Source organism: Saimiri boliviensis, chromosome 5 (genome assembly GCF_048565385.1).
Source record: "Saimiri boliviensis isolate mSaiBol1 chromosome 5, mSaiBol1.pri, whole genome shotgun sequence".
Lineage (NCBI taxonomy): Eukaryota > Metazoa > Chordata > Mammalia > Primates > Cebidae > Saimiri > Saimiri boliviensis.
The window spans coordinates 39,134,228-39,154,512 of NC_133453.1; the positions used below are offsets into that span (position 1 = coordinate 39,134,228).

The 20,285-nt window shown below is 37.3% G+C and overlaps 1 protein-coding gene across 9 annotated transcripts in view; it reads left to right on the forward strand.

The window, feature by feature from the left end:
- ALS2 (alsin Rho guanine nucleotide exchange factor ALS2) overlaps positions 1–20,285 on the forward strand; it is an 82,867-nt gene that overhangs the window by 20,155 nt on the left and 42,427 nt on the right. For 8 of the 9 annotated variants that reach the window (XR_012517657.1, XR_005579608.2, XM_074399264.1 and 5 more), the window contains exons 4-10: positions 587–1,524; positions 4,542–4,899; positions 7,842–8,010; positions 9,113–9,209; positions 13,096–13,173; positions 16,196–16,378; positions 18,482–18,653. Coding sequence is in view for 7 of the 9 variants with exons in the window: in XM_074399264.1 (XP_074255365.1) it covers positions 587–1,524; positions 4,542–4,899; positions 7,842–8,010; positions 9,113–9,209; positions 13,096–13,173; positions 16,196–16,378; positions 18,482–18,653 (1,995 nt within the window). In the remaining 2 variants the exon portion in view is untranslated. Of the gene's footprint in view, positions 1–586; positions 1,525–4,541; positions 4,900–7,841; positions 8,011–9,112; positions 9,210–13,095; positions 13,174–16,195; positions 16,379–18,481; positions 18,654–20,285 lie in introns of those variants that run through there. The other variant, XM_074399265.1, reaches the window with a different exon arrangement.

Consider the following 20,285-nt stretch of genomic DNA (forward strand, 5'->3'; position numbering starts at 1 on the left):
TGTTGACCAGGATGGTCTTGATCTCTTGACCTCGTGATCCACCCGCCTCGGCCTCCCAAAGTGCTGGGATTACAGGCCTGAGCCACCGCGCCCGGCCTGAATCTCTAATATTTTTAAGCCATGGCATAATTTTCTGCTGTTCCAACTTGTTTAATAGTGAATTATAGGTATTAGTGAATATGTCTGTTTTGTCTTATCTTTTGCTTAATTTATCTTAACATTGTTATTATTTTGCCTTTGAACACTTGGAATCTGTTTATGTAATAGCCTGTGTTGATAGTCACGAGGAGTGGATTAATGTGAGGAGTTTGTATAATGAGGCTGAAGGAAAGGAGTAGCCTCCTGCAATTTGTAGAAATTCTTACTATAGCGCAGAATATTAAAATGAGTCATTTTTAAAAAGATGAATTAATGTGAAATACTGTGTGCTTGAACCAGATCTCTACAACTGCTTTTGAAAATTTAAAAAGAAAATCTAATTTTGTTAAATCTAGGTGGGACTGAAAGTTTGCTGATAAAATTTTTAGCTAATTCACTAACCGTTTTTTTTTTTTTCCTTTTTTTATTTTTATTTTTTAACCTTTAGATGGTGAGGTCTACAGCTTTGGGACCCTTCCCTGGAGAAGTGGACCAGTGGAGATTTGTCCAAGTAGCCCCATTCTAGAAAATGCCCTGGTTGGGCAATATGTTGTTACTGTGGCAACAGGAAGCTTCCATAGTGGAGCAGTGACAGACAGTGGCGTTGCGTACATGTGGGGAGAGAATTCTGCCGGCCAGTGTGCAGTAGCCAATCAGCAGTATGTGCCGGAGCCGAACCCTGTCAGCATCGCTGATTCTGAGGCCAGCCCTTTGTTAGCAGTCAGGATTTTGCAGTTGGCATGTGGCGAAGAGCATACTCTGGCATTGTCAATAAGCAGAGAGATCTGGGCATGGGGTACCGGGTGTCAGCTGGGTCTCATTACCACTGCCTTCCCAGTGACAAAGCCGCAAAAGGTAGAACATCTTGCTGGGCGAGTGGTGCTTCAGGTTGCCTGTGGTGCTTTCCACAGCTTAGCCCTTGTACAATGCCTCCCTTCCCAGGATCTGAAACCAGTCCCAGAACGATGCAACCAGTGCAGCCAGCTCTTGATTACTATGACTGACAAAGAAGACCATGTGATTATATCCGACAGTCATTGTTGCCCATTAGGTGTGACATTGTCCGAATCTCAGGCAGAAACTCGTGCCAGCACTGCTCTCAGCCCCTCCACCGAAACCCCTGACAGGCAGGAAGAAGTATTTGAGAACACTCTTGCAGCAAATGATCAGTCTGTTGCTACAGAACTGAATGCAGTAAGTGCTCAGACCACAAGTGGTGATGCCGTATCCTCTCAACAAAACGTCATGGGAGCAACTGAAATTTCTTCTGCCAGAAACATACCGTCATACCCTGACACCCAGGCAGTAAATGAATACCTGCGGAAACTGTCAGATCATTCAGTAAGAGAGAACTCAGAGCGTGGTGAAAAGCCAGTGTCATCTCAGGTACTTGCCAAATTTTATAAAATAAAGTTATTTCTTGAGTTGAACCATGTGAACTTTTCTTTAGAAACTTTAAATTGAGGAAGGCTTGGTAGCATTTTTTATTTTTTGAGTTTGACTACAATTTTATCAGGAGAGCCTAGGTGAGGAAAGAGCCTAGATTAATTCAAAATCACTATGTTCTGGCCCTTTATGATGCTGAAAGATGTCATGTTGGGTTCGTTTTATTAGTAGCAACATTTCATTTTTTTTTTTCTTGGTAGTACTTTTTTTCTGGGGCTAAGATACTGAATTTTGGTGGGCCCTGAATAGTTTAATATAACTATAGATTCACAAAGATATTATTCTTACTTTTGTTTGTAACACTCTTCAGAATTCTTTAGAGAAAAGTCTTTTCCTTTAACAGGGAAGCTTGCTATGTGGCAGATCCTTCAACTGTAGGCAGATTTAAAATTTATAGGCAATTAGATGTTTGAATTTTTTTTAGTTATAGTTGTGGTCCTTACTGGACTTTATTTGAAGAAGTGTTTTTCTTTGTTTTTGTGTTTGTTTTTGAGATGGGTCTTGCTCTGTCACCCAGGCTGGAGTGCAGTAGTTAGATCGTAGCTTACTACAGCCTTGATCTCCCAGGCTCAGGTGATCCTCCCAGTTCAGCCTTCCAAGAAGCTCGGACTACATACATGTGCTACCACATCTGCTGATTTTATTTTATTTTATTTTTAAGTAAAGAGGAGGTTGACCTTTGTTGCCCAGGCTCGTCTCAAGCTACTGAGCTCAAGCAGTCCTCTCACCTCAAGCTCCCAAAGTATTGGGATTATAGGCATGAGCCATCATGCCCAGACTATTTAATGTATCTTACTAAAACTATTTTCATTTTGAAGATTTGTGGTAGAATGAACAAAAGCCATTTGCCAGTAGCACATGGTAAAGTTTGAGTTCCTGCTTAAAACAAATTGTTTTAAAAGGATATTTCTATGTTTTACTCTTAGTGTGGCCTGTTGATTTTGCTTTACCAAAACTCTAAGAAAACAAAACGAAAGATCGTAATCATAAAGATCTGTCCTGTAGTGTTGCTTTTTAGGTTTTTGAAACCCGATAACCTCTTGATTCTTGATTCTTACTGTTTACTCTGTCAGAATGTGAACATGAAGGTATTTTTAGAAATAGTCTTTATTTCACAATGTATTCACTGAAACTTGTGGGTGTTTGGAGAAAGGTATTACAAAATCTGAATAAAACAAAAGTAGTAATTTAACAAGAATGCATGTAGAAAGTTCTTAGACTGTACATGCTTATTATATTTAACTTTGTTAAACATTGGAAGTTTTTGTTACTTAGGTTAGTAACAATGTGTGTGTTTCTATCAAATTGAATAAATGTGTGTTTCTATGACATTTAATTTATTCTTTGTAAATAATCATACAGCTAATTCATGAGGAATTTATGTGTTTTAGGGCAAGTTTTTTCTCTTCTGGCAAGATATAACTGAGACTTTCTCACTTGGGAAATAAACTAAAGTATTATTGGTTGACTGGAACTCCTAAAATTATATCTTTCATCAAAATTGCTAATTATGTGTTTTGTAGGGGAGGGCTTGTTTATTCACTTACTATATTTTTAAATTCAATTAAGTAGAAGGAGCCAGTTAGGACAGTAGTTCAAGGTTTATATAAGGTAGAGTTTTGTGACTTTCCTCTACGTAGTGGTTAAGAACCCCCTAAAATAGTTACCTCTAAATACTGTCACGGCTTCTGTAAGGAGCCTTTGTAAACAAAAAGTGGAGATAGTGCTGCTGAACATGCTATCATGGGAGCTGTGTCACCAAAGAAGTAATAGGCTTTGTATTTATTTTTTGTTTTATTAAGTATATTTATTTATTTTATTGGCTGTTTTGTTTGCAGACTACTCATTTGAGTCGAAATAGCTCTTCTGAATTTAGCATTTAATTCAACAAAATGTGTTCAGTATTTACATGTCAGGTACTTTGCTAGGTACCAGGAATTATTTCCTTTAAGAAATCAGAAGCCAGTGTTAAAAAGTATATATGTATACATAGGTTTGGTTTTTAATTTAGGACAAATGAAGGAATGTATGTATTCCCTTTGAGATCTTTGGGTAAAATAAGAAGCAAATTTTTCAACATAAGCTATGCTGACAAGCCGAAAGCTTTTTGTGTGTTTTGTAGGTGTATTTCATGACTTTACTTTTTAGGGAACGATGATGTTGGAGAGCTTAGAGTAAATTTCAACTGATTTTTCATTAAGGTATCAGAAAACGTTAGTGTGATTTTCTAGTACACCTCTAGAATCACACTAAGAACATTGGTTCCAAATGTTTAATTATTAACCTACCACATTTGCTCTCTATGGTAGCAAGAGCAAAGGTAATCCTACAGCTTGTCTAGCCCCTGGGTTATAGAAAATAACTCATTGATGAGCCAGTAAAGGCATTCAAACTTAACATAATTTGGGAAATGATAGGTTATAGGTATAACTTATTTTTCTGTCTCTATGTAAGTTTCAATTTATAAAGCATTTCAGGGAAGGTTTTTTTTTCATAAATCTAATATTTTTCCTGCTACTTCTAGTTAGTAGTCTGTATAAATTTTCCTGAAAGTGATCAATAATGAATTTTGCATTTTTTCAACCCTCTGTCCAAGGCTGTCACAGTGCACATGGTATTAAAGGCAGTGTTTTCCATGCCTTTTCCCCCTCCCCTTTTACTGTGTTTAATTTTATAAAAGCAGCTGGGGCCTATTTTTAATTACCATGGAAAAACACAACATCCAGACAAAAGGAAGTACTTTGGAAAAGGAACTGTATTTTGAGTACTTATTTCCATATACTGTGTTAACTCCATGATCAAGAAGGGGATACCTTTAGCTGAAGAAGAAAAGTACTTCTGTCATTTTAGATTCTTATATGCAAATAGAGATGGATATTACACTTTCTTTTTATTGATTACTTATTTTTATATAATTTTTGTATTTTTATATAATTTTTTATGTGTGTATATTTTAGCCTCTTGTGGAAGAAGCAATTCCTAATCTCCACAGCCCACCTACCACAAGCACCTCAGCCCTAAACAGTCTGGTGGTCTCATGTGCATCTGCTGTCGGTGTGAGAGTGGCTGCTACTTATGAAGCTGGTGCCTTGTCACTGAAGAAAGTTATGAACTTTTATAGTACAACCCCTTGTGAAACTGGAGCTCAGGCAGGCAGTAGTGCTATTGGCCCAGAAGGTTTGAAAGATAGCAGGGAAGAACAGGTTAAACAGGAATCAATGCAAGGAAAGAAAAGCTCAAGTCTTGTGGATATCAGAGAAGAAGAAACAGAGGGAGGCAGTCGAAGACTCTCCCTCCCTGGATTGTTGTCACAAGGTAAGGAAATAACCAGGTTTTGTGAATTGACTTTTGGTGAATCTTGGATTCTCCTGACATCGCATGCTGTATTATGAAAAAACCTTTGCTAATTATGAAGCTGACATAGTCAAATGTCAAAATTTATTTAATGGTTTTAAAAGAAAGTTACATGTTTATCTGCTTTAGAAATCGCTAAAAAGGACATAACTTTTTCTTGACGTTTGCTCCTGCTTATGAACCTTATTATGAATCTTATTTTATTGTTCTGGAATGTTACAGTAGCCTTCTTATTTCCTAATTGGGACTTATACTTCAGATTGTTGAGGTTGCAGATGTGACCATTGGATAAGTGAGGAATTACTGTACTTGACTAGAAAGAGGAAATAATTTTTAAGCTTCAAGAAGAGAAAAGTTCATTTTCTGAAACCATGGGCAATAAACTTTTTAGAATAGTAAGAATATTACGCAGTTGGTTCTTCTCCTTTTCTCAGTCAGTTCAGCAATCTCAGCCAACTGGACTTGTGCTTCTCAAGAGTGGTCTGCAGACCAGCAGCATCAGCAGCATCTGGGAACTTAGAAATGCAGACTCTCAGGTTCCACTCTCAGCTTACTCAATCAAAACATGCCTTATAGCAAGATTCCCCAGGTGATTAGTATGCACATTAAAGTTTGAGAATCATTTAACGAGACCAGGAGTTGGCAGAGTTTTTCTGTAAAGAGTCAAAGAGAAATATTTTAAGGTTTGTAGGCCATCCAGTCTCTGTGACAAGTACTCAGCTATGGTGTGGTCATATAAAAACAGCCAGAGATAATACGTAATGAATGAGTGAAACTGTATCCCAATAAAACTTTATTTACAAAAACAGATGGTAGGTGCTGTTTGGCCCAAGGGCAATAATTGACTAACTCCTGGTTTACATGATTTGTGCAAAGCTCAAAAGTTAGGAATTCTAGACTGTACTAAAACTTATTTCTACTCTGCACCTCTTTCTCCCCTTGTTCTACTTACTGAACACTCTTGTGCCTCTGAGCACTTCTCTTATTCTGCCTCCTAGTTCTCATTACAACCAGATTTTCCTCTACACAAATAAAACTTTAGTTCTGTTTAATTTGAAAATATATATATGCTTATTACATTTAACTTTGTTAAACAATGGAAGTTTTTGTTACTTAGGCTAGTAACCATGTGTTTCTATTAAACTAAATTTATTTAAATTAAATAACTGTGTTTCTATTACATTTAATTTATTCTTTGTAAATAACATCTCAATCATGCAGTTAATTCATGAGAAATTTATGTATTTTAGGGCAAGTTTTTTCTCTTCTGGCAAGATATAACCGAGACTCTCTCACTTGGGAAATAAACCAAAGTATTATTGGTTGACGGGAACACCTAAAATTTTGTCTTTCATCAAAATTGCAAATTATATTTTTTGTAGAGGGAGGGCTTATTTATTTACTTACTATACTTTTAAATATAATTAAGTAGAAGGAACCAGTTATCTTACACATATATATGATGTGTAAGAAGGCCTATGTTCTCTATTAAGTCTGAAGGAGACTCTTGCACCAAACTTTTCTTATTCTTAAATGTCTTTTAGCATTTTAAGTACATAAACATATTTGCAATCTCTTTGAAATGTGGAAATTGATTTTTTTCATGTCATTAGATCATGAATCCCACTGATGACTTACATCCTAAGGTTAAATTTTACTTAATAACCTAAAGTCTCTTTAGAAAAAGTTTCCATGTACTTTTACCCTCTCTCTTTAAGAATTATCTGGAGTACGTCTTGAGAAATCTTCACGTAGTTTTGAGTCTCTGTATGCATCGAAATGATACATTCATGAGAAAAGATGTTGAACTTAGGCAGTGATGATCACTTTATTGTGGCCCATGAGTTAATGACTGAATGACTAAGTCTCTACTGAGTGACATTTGATGATTTTCTTCAAAACTTATCCTGGCATCAAGTACTATTCACATAGTGTTGTGTATGTTTGATGTAATTTTGAACACTATAAAAGATGGCAGTGTTCTTTTACAACATTATTTAACATCTCTGTAAAATAATTTCAAATAGGCAAATCAAAAGCTTTTTGGTATTTTCCTTTCATAATCTTTTTCCTGCCTTAGAAATTTATATATTTTATATAAAATGAATTCTTTATTATACTTATTCATAATATATTTGAACTTAGACCTTGACTTAGAAAGGCTTTTTTTTTTTTAAGAGATGGGGCCGGGCATGGTGGCTCATACCTGTAATCCTCGCACTTTGAGAGGCTGAAGCGGGCAGATCGCTTGAGGTCAGGAGTTTGAGACCAGCCTGGCCAACGTGGCAAAACCCTGTCTCTACTAAAAATACAAACATTAGCCAGGTTTGATGGTGCATGCCTGTAATCCCAGCTATTCAGGAGGCTGAGGCGGGAGAATCGCTTGAACCCAGGAAGCAGAGGTTGCAGTGAGCCAAGATCGTGCCACTGCACTCCAGCCTGAATGACAGGAGTGAAATGCCATTTCAAAAAAAAAAAAAAGAGTTGTTATCTCACTATGTTGCCTAGGCTGGAGTGACTATTCTATTCAGCATATGCTTTAGAGTACAAGTTCTATAGGATGTCACTAGATGTTATACAGAAAAGGATTCTGTGGCTAAAAGTTTGGATGTCTGGCTAGGTTAAACATATTTAAACAGGGCTTTTATTTGCAGGATTTGTCAGCACCTTCTCTGTGCTAATGTGTGTGTGAATCTCTGCAGAGGAGGGAGTGGGAGGATAGATTGTAGAAGTGAGCATTTATCAATCTCATTTGACTAGTAGGTCCCCTTTTCTACAGAGAGCCTCTAGAATATGCTTCAATGAGTGGTGTATGTTTTTGAAAATCTTAAGTTTGTCCAAATGATACTTTTTCTTCCCATCTGGACCCCCACTCCTTCACCCCATGTCTGGTTGGTTTTCAGTTTCCCCCAGGCTCTTAAGAAAGGCTGCACGGGTGAAAACGAGGACAGTGGTTCTGACCCCCACGTACAGTGGAGAAGCAGATGCGCTCCTGCCTTCTCTGAGAACAGAAGTGTGGACCTGGGGGAAAGGGAAGGAAGGGCAGCTGGGGCACGGCGACGTTCTGCCTAGGTAAGCGCTACCAGTATTTACTGATAGGAGTTGGCTTAAACAAATAACCTCTCTCCTGTGATTGTCTCTAAATCTTAATTTCCTCCTAGAGGAAATCTGGACTCTTCTAACTTCAGATTATTATGCACCATTAACTCTGATGAAAAGCTGTCACTTTAGTCTTGAATTTTTTCTCAACGGTTAAGGACTTGGCTGGGTGCAGTGGCTCACCCCTTTAATCTTAGCCCTTTGGAAGACAGGCAGGTGGATCACCTGAGGTTAGGAGTTCAAGACCAGACTGGCTAACATGGCAAAACCGTGTCTCTACTAAAAATACAAAATACAAAAATTAGCTGGGCATGGTGGCAGGTGCCTGTAACCCCAGCTACTCAGGTGGCTGCACTAAGTATACACAGTGCAGTTTTCCACATCTTTGACGTGTTCATCTTGGAGTACAGAAATGGGTGTTGGGGATAAGATCATATTTCATTGGAAGACAGGAATGACTTAGATTTTTAATTGATAAAAAGAGGTCCCGCCTATCACATAGGAGAGAAAAAGAGTCGACAGGTTGTTTTTTAACCTGAAAGATGTTTCCCTGCCATTGCCAAAATAACTATAATTGAAACATTAAACTATATCTATTCATGTATGTTAGGGTAAAACTGACATTCTGTCTATTAGAAACTTATGATATTAACAAATTAGATATTGGGAAATTTTTAAGTGGGTAATTGGCATCATTATCTAAAGTAGCGAGCTAATATAAATGTCTCTATTCATAGCAGAGTGAAGGCAACTGGAATTAATTTAAAAATTACTTTCCTTCTATGGTTATTTTTTATTGTATCCAAGTATACTTTCTGCTATAAAGAATCATTTGTAGTTTTATGATTCTTAACAGATTCTAAATTATGGGGATTAATTAGCGATTGATAGACAAAGGTTAAAACCTTCCAAAAATTATTTATGATATTTAGGAGTAGATTGAGCATGTATCTGTTATGTTTATTTTAATGTTTTCTTTAGAAATATTTATTTTTATGTGAAAGCACTTTATAATTTGGGGAAGGTCATGACTCTTGCTGAGAATACTTTGTGTACATATGTGTTTCTCTTTAAGGCTTCAACCATTATGTGTAAAATGTTTGGATGGCAAAGAAGTAATCCATCTGGAGGCAGGTGGTTACCATTCTCTTGCACTTACTGCAAAATCCCAGGTAGGAGGCAAACTGTTTAATGCTTACCTTATTTTCATGGAAGGCCAACATGACATTAGTGGACCATCATTTGTTGAGTTTCTGCTATACGTCAGGCAATGATACCATATCTCATTTTAGCTTTCCAATATTTTACGTGGTATTATTTCCACTTCACAGACGAGGGAAGTGGAGTAAGAGAAAGTAAATTATGTAACTTGTCTAAAGCCACACATACATAACAGTAGAGCTTGGATTTAAATACTGGTCTCCCTGATTTAGGAGTTTTCTATAATGTATTCTCATCTAAAAAGGGAACCCCAGATTTTCCAGGGTATTGGTGAATTTTTATTTGTTACTTGAAAATACATAGTAAAACACTAAGAAAAGAAACAAAGGCATTTTTCTTTAAAACTGTGGGAACTGAAAGTGACCTCTAGGATTACTAAAAACCATCCCCATATATACATAAACTCTTAATAAAATGTTTTTTTAAGTTCTTCTTCTTCTTTTTTTTTTTTTTTTTTGTATTTTTAGTAGAGACAGGTTTTCACTGTGTTAGGCAGGATGGTTTTGATCTCCTGACCTTGTGATCCGCCCACCTCAGCCTCCCAAAGTGCTGGGATTACAGGTGTGAGCCACCACGCCCAGACTTTTTTTTTTTTTTTTTTTTTTAACCCAGACTGCTTATCTGCAGTAAGTTATTCTTTTTTTTTTATTTTTTTTGAGATGGAGTCTCGCTCTTGTTACCCAGGCTGGAGTGCAATGGCGTGATCTTGGCTCACCGCAACCTCCGCCTCCTGGGTTCAGGCAATTCTCCTGTCTCAGCCTCCTGAGTAGCTGGGATTACAGGCATGCGCCACCATGCCCAGCTAATTTTTTTTGTATTTTTAGTAGAGACGGGGTTTTACCTTGTTGACCAGGATGGTCTCGATATCTTGACCTTGTGATCCACCCGCCTCGGCCTCCCAAAGTGCTGGGATTACAGGCTTGAGCCACCACGCCCGGCAGTTATTCTTAAATATATTCATATATTCAGATAATGATTCTTCACCAATTCCTTTATCTTTTTAAAATGCCAATAAAGGATTCTAAACCCTTTCAATATTTGATTTGATTGCAAATTTAACATACTAGGATAGCCAAAGAACTAACATAACCTGTATAAATATTAATATTAGGAAAGATAAAGGAGAATTTACTGTTTTTAACATGATTCATTCAAAAGACTTAAAAATGAGAGATTAGGAAGGTGGTCAGTTACAAAATAAAAATTACTGGCTTTATTGTATACATACAATAAAACAAAACATACTTGAGGAAATTCTGTTCACAATTAACACCAAAAACATTAAGGAAGTAGGAATAAGTAGAAATTGCTTGGAATCCATATGATACAAACTTTAAAACTCTTTTGAAGGGTCATAAAAGAAAGCAGTAGGAAAAGGAGAGATTTTATTTTTGCATGAGATGTGTCAGTTGCAAAAAATGTCATTTTCTCTAAATCATTTAATCAGCACAGTGAAAATTCAGTACCATCCCCAAAATATTCCGGTATAATATATATAATTAAAATAATAATAATACAAAAATATTATAATATATATAATTACAATTTGATAAAGTAATCCCAGAATTACTTTAGAAGAATAAAGAGCCAGGTAAATTCTGAAAAAGAAGAGAAAGGAAGAGAGATTTATTCTTATATATTATAAATTTAAATAGGTCAATGACAGAAATGTGCCTATAGGCTAGAAATAATCAAAGGATATAGGAGAATTTAAGATATAAAAGTGAGTGTTTTAATTCGGTTGGGAAGACAAGACTTGAGTATCTGGTAAATGTAGTAAATGTTTACTGACCTCCTATTTGTAGAAGAAAACAAGAAAACTAAGATAGCTATACATATTCTAATTCTGTATGTATTAATGATGTCATTAAAAACTAGAACCGTGTGTGTGTGTGTGTGTGTGTGTGTGTGTGTGTGTGTAAAAATTAAGATGAGTCTTTTTAGGCATAGAAAAAGATATAACATAAAGCTGGAAATTAGAAAGTAAAGATATGTTTGTCAACATGATAAATCAGCAGTCCCGAACAGCAAATAAAACACTGTAAACAAAATGAAAATACAACTGGGTAAAAATATCTGCAACATACAAGATAAAATGTTGCTATGTCATATATAAAGTAGCTATTGTCAAAGGATAAAAATTGTCAAGGGATATTTCTATTTTAGTTATAAAAGAAGTAGAAATGGCCAGCAGTAAATGAAAAGATGATCATTTAGCAAATACATTTAACTTAAAACAACAGTACAATGTTTTTCTCACTTATGAGATTAACATGCAAACATAAGGATTGCATTTAATGCTGAACATTGGTTAGGCTGTGGGAGAAAACATGCCTGCAGTGCAGGCAGGAATATAAATTGGACCTTGCTGAAGACAGTTTGTCAATATGTATCAAAAATCAGAATGGCATAGTCTTTGCCCGGAAATTTATCCTAAGCAAATAGATGCATGAATATATGTATTCAAGGATTTTTTTTCTATCTTTTAAAATATTAAATAATTGGAGGCTGGTTGCAGTGGCTTATACCTGTAATCCTAGCACTTTGGGAGGCTGAGGTGGGTGGATCACCTGAGGTCAGGAGTTTGAGACCAGCCTGGCCAACGTGGTGAAACCCTGTCTCTACTAAAAATACAAAAGTTAGCCGGGCATGGTGACAGGTGCCTGTAATCCTAGCGATTTGGAAGGCCGAGGCAGGAGAATTGCTTGAACCCAGGAGGCAGAGGTTGCAGTGAGCTGAGATCATGCCATTGCACTCCAGCCTGGGTGACAAGAGCAAGACTCCGTCTCGGAAAACAAAATAATAATAATTGGAAAGAACTTAATAATTCAGTAGGTAATTTGTTTAAGTATATGCATAGTAGAGTTCTAGATAGTTATTAAAAATGATGTTTATAGATCTATATTTATTGATGTACAAAAGAGTAGGTGCCACCAAGTGGTTGATCAGTGATTTTCACTTTTATTTTTGTACTGTCACAGTCTTGACCATGAATTATTTTCATAATCAGAATAAACAAACATTTTAATTAAACATAGTCATTGTAATGTAGTTTATTTTGTCTCTAGTGGTGCATAGGTACTTGTGTTTCTCTTACAGTAACTTCACATATGAAAGGTTTTCTATTCATTCCATATTACTTTTATCTACGTAGAGTAGGAAATCATGATTACTTTTACTCTATCACTTAATGTTTTTATTACTTTCTCTAAAAGAGGCAGTATACAGTATTCCTGGGAGTAAACCCTGCCTCTTACACTCTTACTTATCAATTTATGACCACAGGTAAATTAATTAACCTCTCTGGGTTTCCTTATTTTATTTTTTATTTTTTAGGATTGTTGTGAGAATGAATCATCAATTAATACTCAGAAAGTGTTAAGAACAATGTGAGGCAGTTAGTAAGCACCTGAAAAGTGTTGGTTATTGTTATTGTTGACCTATCAACTCCGTGTCTTCTTTTTTTTGAGACAGAGTTTTCCTCATGTTGCCTAGGCTGGAATGCAGTGGCACAATCTCGGCTCGCTGCAACCTCCGCCTGCTGTGTTCAAGCGATTATCCTGCCTAAGCCTCCGAAGTAGCTGGGATTACAGGCATGCACCACCATGCCTGGCTAATTTTTGGACTTTGTGTCTTCTTCTGTACCAGGACTGTATTTGCCCATTATCTCTAGTCTTGTTTAAAAATGAGTTTCCTTAATATCTGTTAAAGAGTGAAAGACTAATATAATAATTTACATATAACTTTATGTATATATGTTAATTATTACAAAGTTTCAGAGTTGATGTGCAAAATAAGATTCACAACTCTTACCCACTTTTCTGTGTTTTTTGATAGGTTTACTCATGGGGTAGCAATACCTTTGGTCAGCTTGGGCATTCTGATTTTCCAACAACAGTTCCTCGTCTTGCAAAGGTACTTTTGTGAACTTGATAGCAACTTATTCCACAATTCTTAGCTGTAACACCTTATATATCTCCATTTCTTATTTTTAAAAATCAGGGCAATTTTATACATACAACTTAAATTTGTTTTGGTTTTTGTAAGAAAAATTTTAAAAACAGGAAGCCATGTGTTTTCAAGCTATACGTCCATTTTCTTTTATGTTAGTTTATATTTCTTAACTTCAGCTGTTCATTAAATAGTCATAGTTCTTTTTTTAAGTAAAAAAATGAAAAAGTGCTTTCTTCTAAAACATGTTTCTAGACTGTGCTGTTTTCTTGTGTTACCAGATAATGTCTACTTTTTGAATTCTTCATTTTTTGACTTTTATATAACATTGTTTGGTAGTGTAATTTTGTGTGTATGTCTAAAAATAACATGCAGAGTAGTAATACCTTTTTGTAAGCCTTTCATTTTCTGTAGTAAAGCTGAAAGTAGAGGGTTTTCTTTTCTTTTCTTTTTTTTTTTGCTGTGAGATGGAGTGGTTTTAGTTTATGTAATGTTAATTGGTAGCTTCTAGTCTCTTTGGTGCAGTTCTGTAGCAGTGTTGCTCTACCTTGTTTTCCGCCTCATCACCCTCTGGGAATACCAAATTCTCCTCAATTGTATCAGTTCCTTATACAAAAGTTTTAAGACTTTTTTGGTAGAGATGCTCCCCACAAGACAGAATGGAATATGGAGGTCATAGATATGTAGTTTGATTCTTATATCTCCCCTACCCCAAGACATGCTCCCTCGGGAGTAATGGAGACTACTGAAGGGCAGTTACCTCAATTTCAGGAACAGGATTTGAATGTAAGTGACAGTTAATAAATATTCCAATAATTCATACGTATAATGTGCACTGTGCATCTGTCACTGTCTAAGACTTTTACATGCTGCCTTTCTTTTGGTGAACTTAATTTTACTGGAGAGAAAAGACTTAATAAAACATTAGGGAGCAATTACTTCTAGCTGCAATCTGAAATGTTTCAGTATAAAACATCTTAGTAGTAAGCTATTCAGTTTCTGATACATTATCACAAAGATATTGCAAATCATTTTTACTTGTTTTTGTTTATTTGAATAAAGTAAAGCATGCACTTATTCATACTAAGGAAAGTTTTATAATATAGTATGGAGACCAGAAAATCAAACTTCTTTTTAACATTTTAGAGTCATACAAGAGAATAGTTTGTTACGAGGTTTTAGTTTCATAACTCCTTGACATCATTAAGAGGTTGGGTTTTTATTTGGGGAAGGGTGAGAAAAACATTTTTAAAGTCATTCTGATTAATCTCTGAGAATTAAAAGTGAAGGCAGAATGAGATTTGAATTAGTTTTGAGGCTAGGAAGAAGACTCTTTCCTCCTGCAAAAATTTTTTTGTTTTGTTTTTGAGACAGAGTTTCGCTCTTGTTGCCCAGGCTGGAGTGCAATGGCACAGTCTCAGCTCACTGCAACCTCTGCCTCCTGGGTTCAAGCAATTCTCCTGCCTCAGCTTCCTGAGTAGCTGGGATTACAGGCATGCGCTGCTACGCCCGGCTAACTTTGTATTTTTAGTACAGAAGGGGTTTCTCCATGTTGGTCAGACTGGTATCAATTTCCTGACCTCAGGTGATCCACCCGCCTTGGCCTCCTAAAGGGCTGGGATTATAGGCATGAGCCACCACTCCTGGCCTCCTGCAAACATTTTTAATGCATCCTTTGCAAAATGAATGGGCAGTTTGTTATTGGATAGCCTGAATTTGAGAACATATGTCATGCCAGAAGAAGATAGCTGTAAAATTAATAGTAGACACACACACACACACACACACACACACACACACACACGCATGCACACATGCACACACACAAAAATCAACTATGATTTGGAGCCTAGCTAGATACTAAGGATCTAACAGATTAGAGGTTATTTGTTCGTTATTCCAGGAGTCAGTGCTGAAACTATCTAAACACAAAGAATCTGACAGATTAGAGAGTGTGTTTGTGTTTGTTTGTTTTGCCTATCAGTCTAGGAGCTGAAGCTAAGTCTAAGATTAGGGGCAGTAGTTTTTGCAGTAGCACACTTTCTCTAAATGAACTCTTATGAGGAGTCCCACATAAAACACACGAATGAGGAATTACTTTGATTAAGGACGGAGTGGGGTCCTAGAGCCCCGGTACCTGCCTTTGTATGGTGGCTACTGAATCATTATTTGGAATTCTGAGCCACCAGTTTAGAAATTTATTTCTAGCCAGGTTAGAAAATTACTGGTTTAAAGGCAGTGGTTCTCAAACTTTTGCACTGTGGAATGCTTGTTAAAACAGAGTGCTGGACCCTATTTCCCCCTCCCTCAGTAGCCCTGGGGCCTGGGAATTTATGTTTCTAACATGTTCCTATCCTAGGTAATGGCTGCTGCTGCTGCAAAGACCACTGAGAACCACTGGTCTAAGGAATCTATGTAGATGGGCTTCTAAGGGGCTCTGCCTATTTTAACATCTGGGGAGGAGGCACAGTAAAGTCACATAGGACCGGTAGAGTTCCAAGTGGGAAAACTGAATTTTAATACCCAAGAGTTTAGTTGGCCAGAATAGAATTTAGCCTTATTAGATTGTTTTCTTTTATATCAGTTTTTGTGCACACAGCCAAATGTGGAAGGACAAAGGTATGTCCTAACTGTCATTTCTAGAGTAGGGCTCTGGAAGTTTCTGAGTCTCTTCATTATAATACAGTCTGTGCAGACTTCCAAAAGTAACAATAAAAAATTGGATGTCTGGTTTTTCCTTTTTAAATTCCAATTTTTCAGATTTTAATAAAAACAGTTCTAAATTTAAAAGCTGAACAAGGAATTCAGTCTTACTCCTGCATCTGCTCTGCATTTGGTTGGGCAAATTGCTGGGTGAGCTTGCTCTCAGATATGACTCCCTTAGCACCATGCTTATTTAAGCAACCTAATGTTTCAGTTCCTGCGGATCCAGAGTTCTCTCTGATTGCGTTCACCTTGGACAGACACTAACTTTCTGTCATTGCAGGTCAGCAGTGAAAATGGAGTCTGGAGCGTAGCTGCAGGCCAGGATTATTCCCTGTTTTTAGTGGATACAGAAGACTTCCAGCCTGGGTTATATTACAGTGGCCGACAGGACCCTACAGAAGGTGACAACCTTCCAGAGAATCACAGTGGTTCTAAGACTCCAGTACTTCTCTCCTGTAGTAAGGTGAACAGGAATTGGTTCCTAAGGCCCACATTCAGTAACACATGAGAAGTTCTTTGTTTTTGTTTTTATTTGTATATATGCCTAATTATTACTAAGCATCTCTACTACCTTAGTTAAAATCACAAACTCCTTTCAATCCCCCTTCATTCCTTATCTTTTCTCTCCTTATTTCTCTCCATAGGGCCTATCACCATCAAATACACTGTATAATTTACTTATTTTGTCTATTGTCTATCCTCTTTACTATAATGTAAGATTCAGAAGGCTAGGGATTTTCGGCTATCTCATTTACTGCTATAGCCTCATACTACATACTTTATATAAATATTTGTTGAATTAAGACCCTCATGTACGAATATTGGAAAGTACATTTTACTATGAAGTTTCTTGACTGCAGCCATAGAGCCCTCGAGGTGAATTAGAACAGAAATAGAGTAGATGAATTTCTAACCAGAAGTGGGGAGTAACAATGCAAGAGCCTGAAATAGGCTCATGGCAGACCATGAAAGATCCGACAGACAGCCAACGGTGTTCTGTTTCCCCTGCTTCACTTCTTGGCTTTTAATTAAATTAATTAATTAATTAATTTTTTTGAGACAGAATCTTGCTCTATTACCCAGGCTGGAGTGCAGTAGTGCAGTCTTGGCTCACTGCAACCTCTGCCTCCTGGGTTTGAACAATTCTCCTGCCTCAGCCTCCCAAGTAGCTGAGATTACAGGTGCCCGCCACCATGCCTGGGTAATTTTTCTATTTTTACTAGAGACAGGGTTTCACCATGTTGACCAAGCAGGTCTTAAACTCTTGATCTCAAGTAATCCACTTGCCTCGGCCTCCCGAAGTGCTAAGATTACAGGCCTGAGCCACCTTTCTTAGCCTTAATTTTATTTCCTACTGTTTATCCCCTTTTCATTTGCTCTGCTTTCCTACTCTGTTTTCCCTTCTTCCTCTTTTTTGTAAACTGAACCCATTGGCTTATTTCTAGCTCCTTTTCCTCATCAAGTAACTTAACATATTCAAAATGAATGCTGCAGGGAAATTGATGCCCAAAACTAGTATATTGTGGATTTCTTGTTTTTATTGAGTAATATAGCACGTGGACTTTTAAGTCTTTGTGTTTGTTTTTCTGGCTAGTAAGTTCTGGGGACAAGATCTTTCTTGCTAAAGGTAACATTGGGGCCAAGTTCAATGGCTCATCCCTATAATCCCAGAAATTTGGGAGGCCGAGACTAGAGGATCAGTTGAGGCCAGGAGTTCAAGGCCAGCCTGGGCAACATAGCAAGACCCCATCTCTACCAAAACAAAAACATATTTAAAAATTAAAGGCAATATTGGCCAAGATTGGTCTGTAGTTGCTGGTCCTGGCTTCACATTCCCCATGAATGATTTCACAGTTTAGATAAAGGATCAAATAGGCTGATGAAAGGGATGAAGTTCTCTTATGTGTCATCAGTTACCATGTGATGTTAATAGTCCCTTGGGTCTCTAGCTTGCCTGCTTGATTTAATGGGATATGTGAACAATGACATAGAATGTTTTTTATAGTGGTATCTTGGGTAAATGACAAAAAGTCCCTTTTAAAGAAAATATCTTTTCATTGTACAAAAGGCAGGTTAACTCTTAGATCCTTGATTATTTTATGCATAGCATAGAGATCCTGTCTGATTGCATTAATCTTATTTTACTCAGAAAGGAGTCCTGAGACTTGTATCCCTCTCATTTGGATCTTTATATATCCAGGATGTCTGTTTCCAAACACATGTAATGTGAAATGAAAGGTATCTTGGAGATAATTGAAAGTAGGTGTTTATAGTTATATATAGATCCAGATATGCATATAAAACAATGATGCACTGGTGAACCAGCTCTAAAAAAAAAAGAAGCAACCTTCTCACACCGTGCCCCCCAAAAAAACCCTCGTCTGTAGTGTTTGCAGATTTTCACTGTGACCAGTTTTCAAGCTACTGATGGTTTAATTACTTGCTTGCAAATTTTCTGAATATTTAGCAGTTAGCTGTTGTCAGCCGATAAAAGCCAGCTTCAGTATACCAAATTACTAACATAATTATATGTTATATTTAATGCTTTTATTTTCTTCTGTTTCAGCTTGGATATATAAGCAGAGTGACAGCAGGAAAAGATAGCTATCTAGCCTTGGTGGATAGAAACATTATGGGGTATATTGCCAGTCTCCACGAGTTAGCTACTACAGAAAGACGATTCTATTCAAAACTAAGTGATATCAAATCTCAGATTCTCAGGCCTCTTCTCAGTTTAGGTAAGTTGAAACCCCCTCTCTCCCACCCCTAAATCATCAGGGCTTTGTTTTATCTCTTCCTCCTATATCACAAATAGTGAAAATCTTTTAGTTTATGGTTTACTTCTTTCTATGCATTGTCTTTGTGTCTATGTGTACGCAGGCAGTCAACAGTTTACAAACTGTTTCCAATTTGTCAATAGCCCAGCTGCCTCTGCCCTCTCCTACCACTCTCAGAGCTCCTACTGCTTGCAGAAGTAGAAAATGGTACTTTTAGGATATTCATGGCAGAGAAGCAAAAACAACTTTGGGAACGTAGACCCCATATAAAGTTAAGACTTCCAAACAACACTTCTCACCCTGCTGGTCCTAAGAGATCTTCCAGTATGCTATCTGAATTTTTTATTTTTCTCATTATAATTCTTAGAATTGTATCAAGTAGAGATTTATTTGGATTTACAAGTAGTCTCTTAAAATTGTGGATAACTATAAGAGTGTTAAAGATCTTATCTGGCTGGGTGGGGTGGCTCACGCCTGTAATCTTAGCACTTTTAGAGGCTAAGGTGTGCGGATCACAAGGTCAGGAGTTCGAGACCAGCCAGGCCAAAATGGTGAAACCCTGTCTCTACTAAAAATACAAAAATTAGCCAGGCACCGTGGCAGGTGCCTGTAATTCCAGCTACTCAGGATGCTGAAGCAGGAGAATTGCTTGAACCAGGAGGCAGAGGTTGCAGTGAGCTGAGATTGTGCTACTGCACTCCAGCCTGGGTAACAGAGCACAACTCATCTCGGGGGAAGAAAAAGGATCTTATTCCTCATCATGAGTTGGTTAAGTCTGATTCTTTTTCTTAGCTATGCCCAGCTACAAAGAGAGATCGGAAGTGAGGAGGTAATACAGAGGGAATGGGTTACAGTAGTACTAAATGGGATGCCACGGTCCAGATATACTGGGTACCTGGGGTCTCTAGGAGAATAGCAGGGAATGCAGAATTGAAGTTGAGGGGACTGTTGCAGATAAGCTTTGCCTATTTCAAATATTTTTTTCTGGGTTTGGCCATACAGTCAGAAAGCAGAAAGGAAGGTTTCTTTCTCTTTCTCTCTCCTGCACTCCTTGGCCCCCTGTGTTAACCCAGAATTCAGGCTTGTATTCTAGTACGTCAGTTTCACCACATTGAAGACATTGTGTTGTGTGCGTCAGCTCATTTTTTTTTTCTTTTTTTTGAGACAGAGTCTTGCTCTGCCACCCAGGCTGGAGTGCAGTGGCACAGTCTTGGCTCACTGCAACCTTCACCTCCTGGGTTCAAGCAATTTTCATGCCTCAGCCACCCGAGTAGCTGGGACTACAGGTGTGCACCACCATGCTTGCTAAGTTTTGTATTTTTAGTAGAGATGGGGTTTTGCCATGTTTCCCAGGCTGGTCTCGAACTCCTGGCCTCAAGTGATCTGCCAGCCTTGGCTTCCCAAAGTGTTGGGATTACAGGCGTGAGCCACTGTGCCTGGCCTGCCCATTGTTTGTAATGGAAAAACATCTTTTCAAACAACTGTTTGGCAGTCTTTGTGATATAATCCCTTTGTAAGCTGACAGCTGTCTGCATTTGTGGTTTTGTTTTTATTATCTTTTGCCTTTTAAGTGTTGTGGAGTCTCCGTTCTAT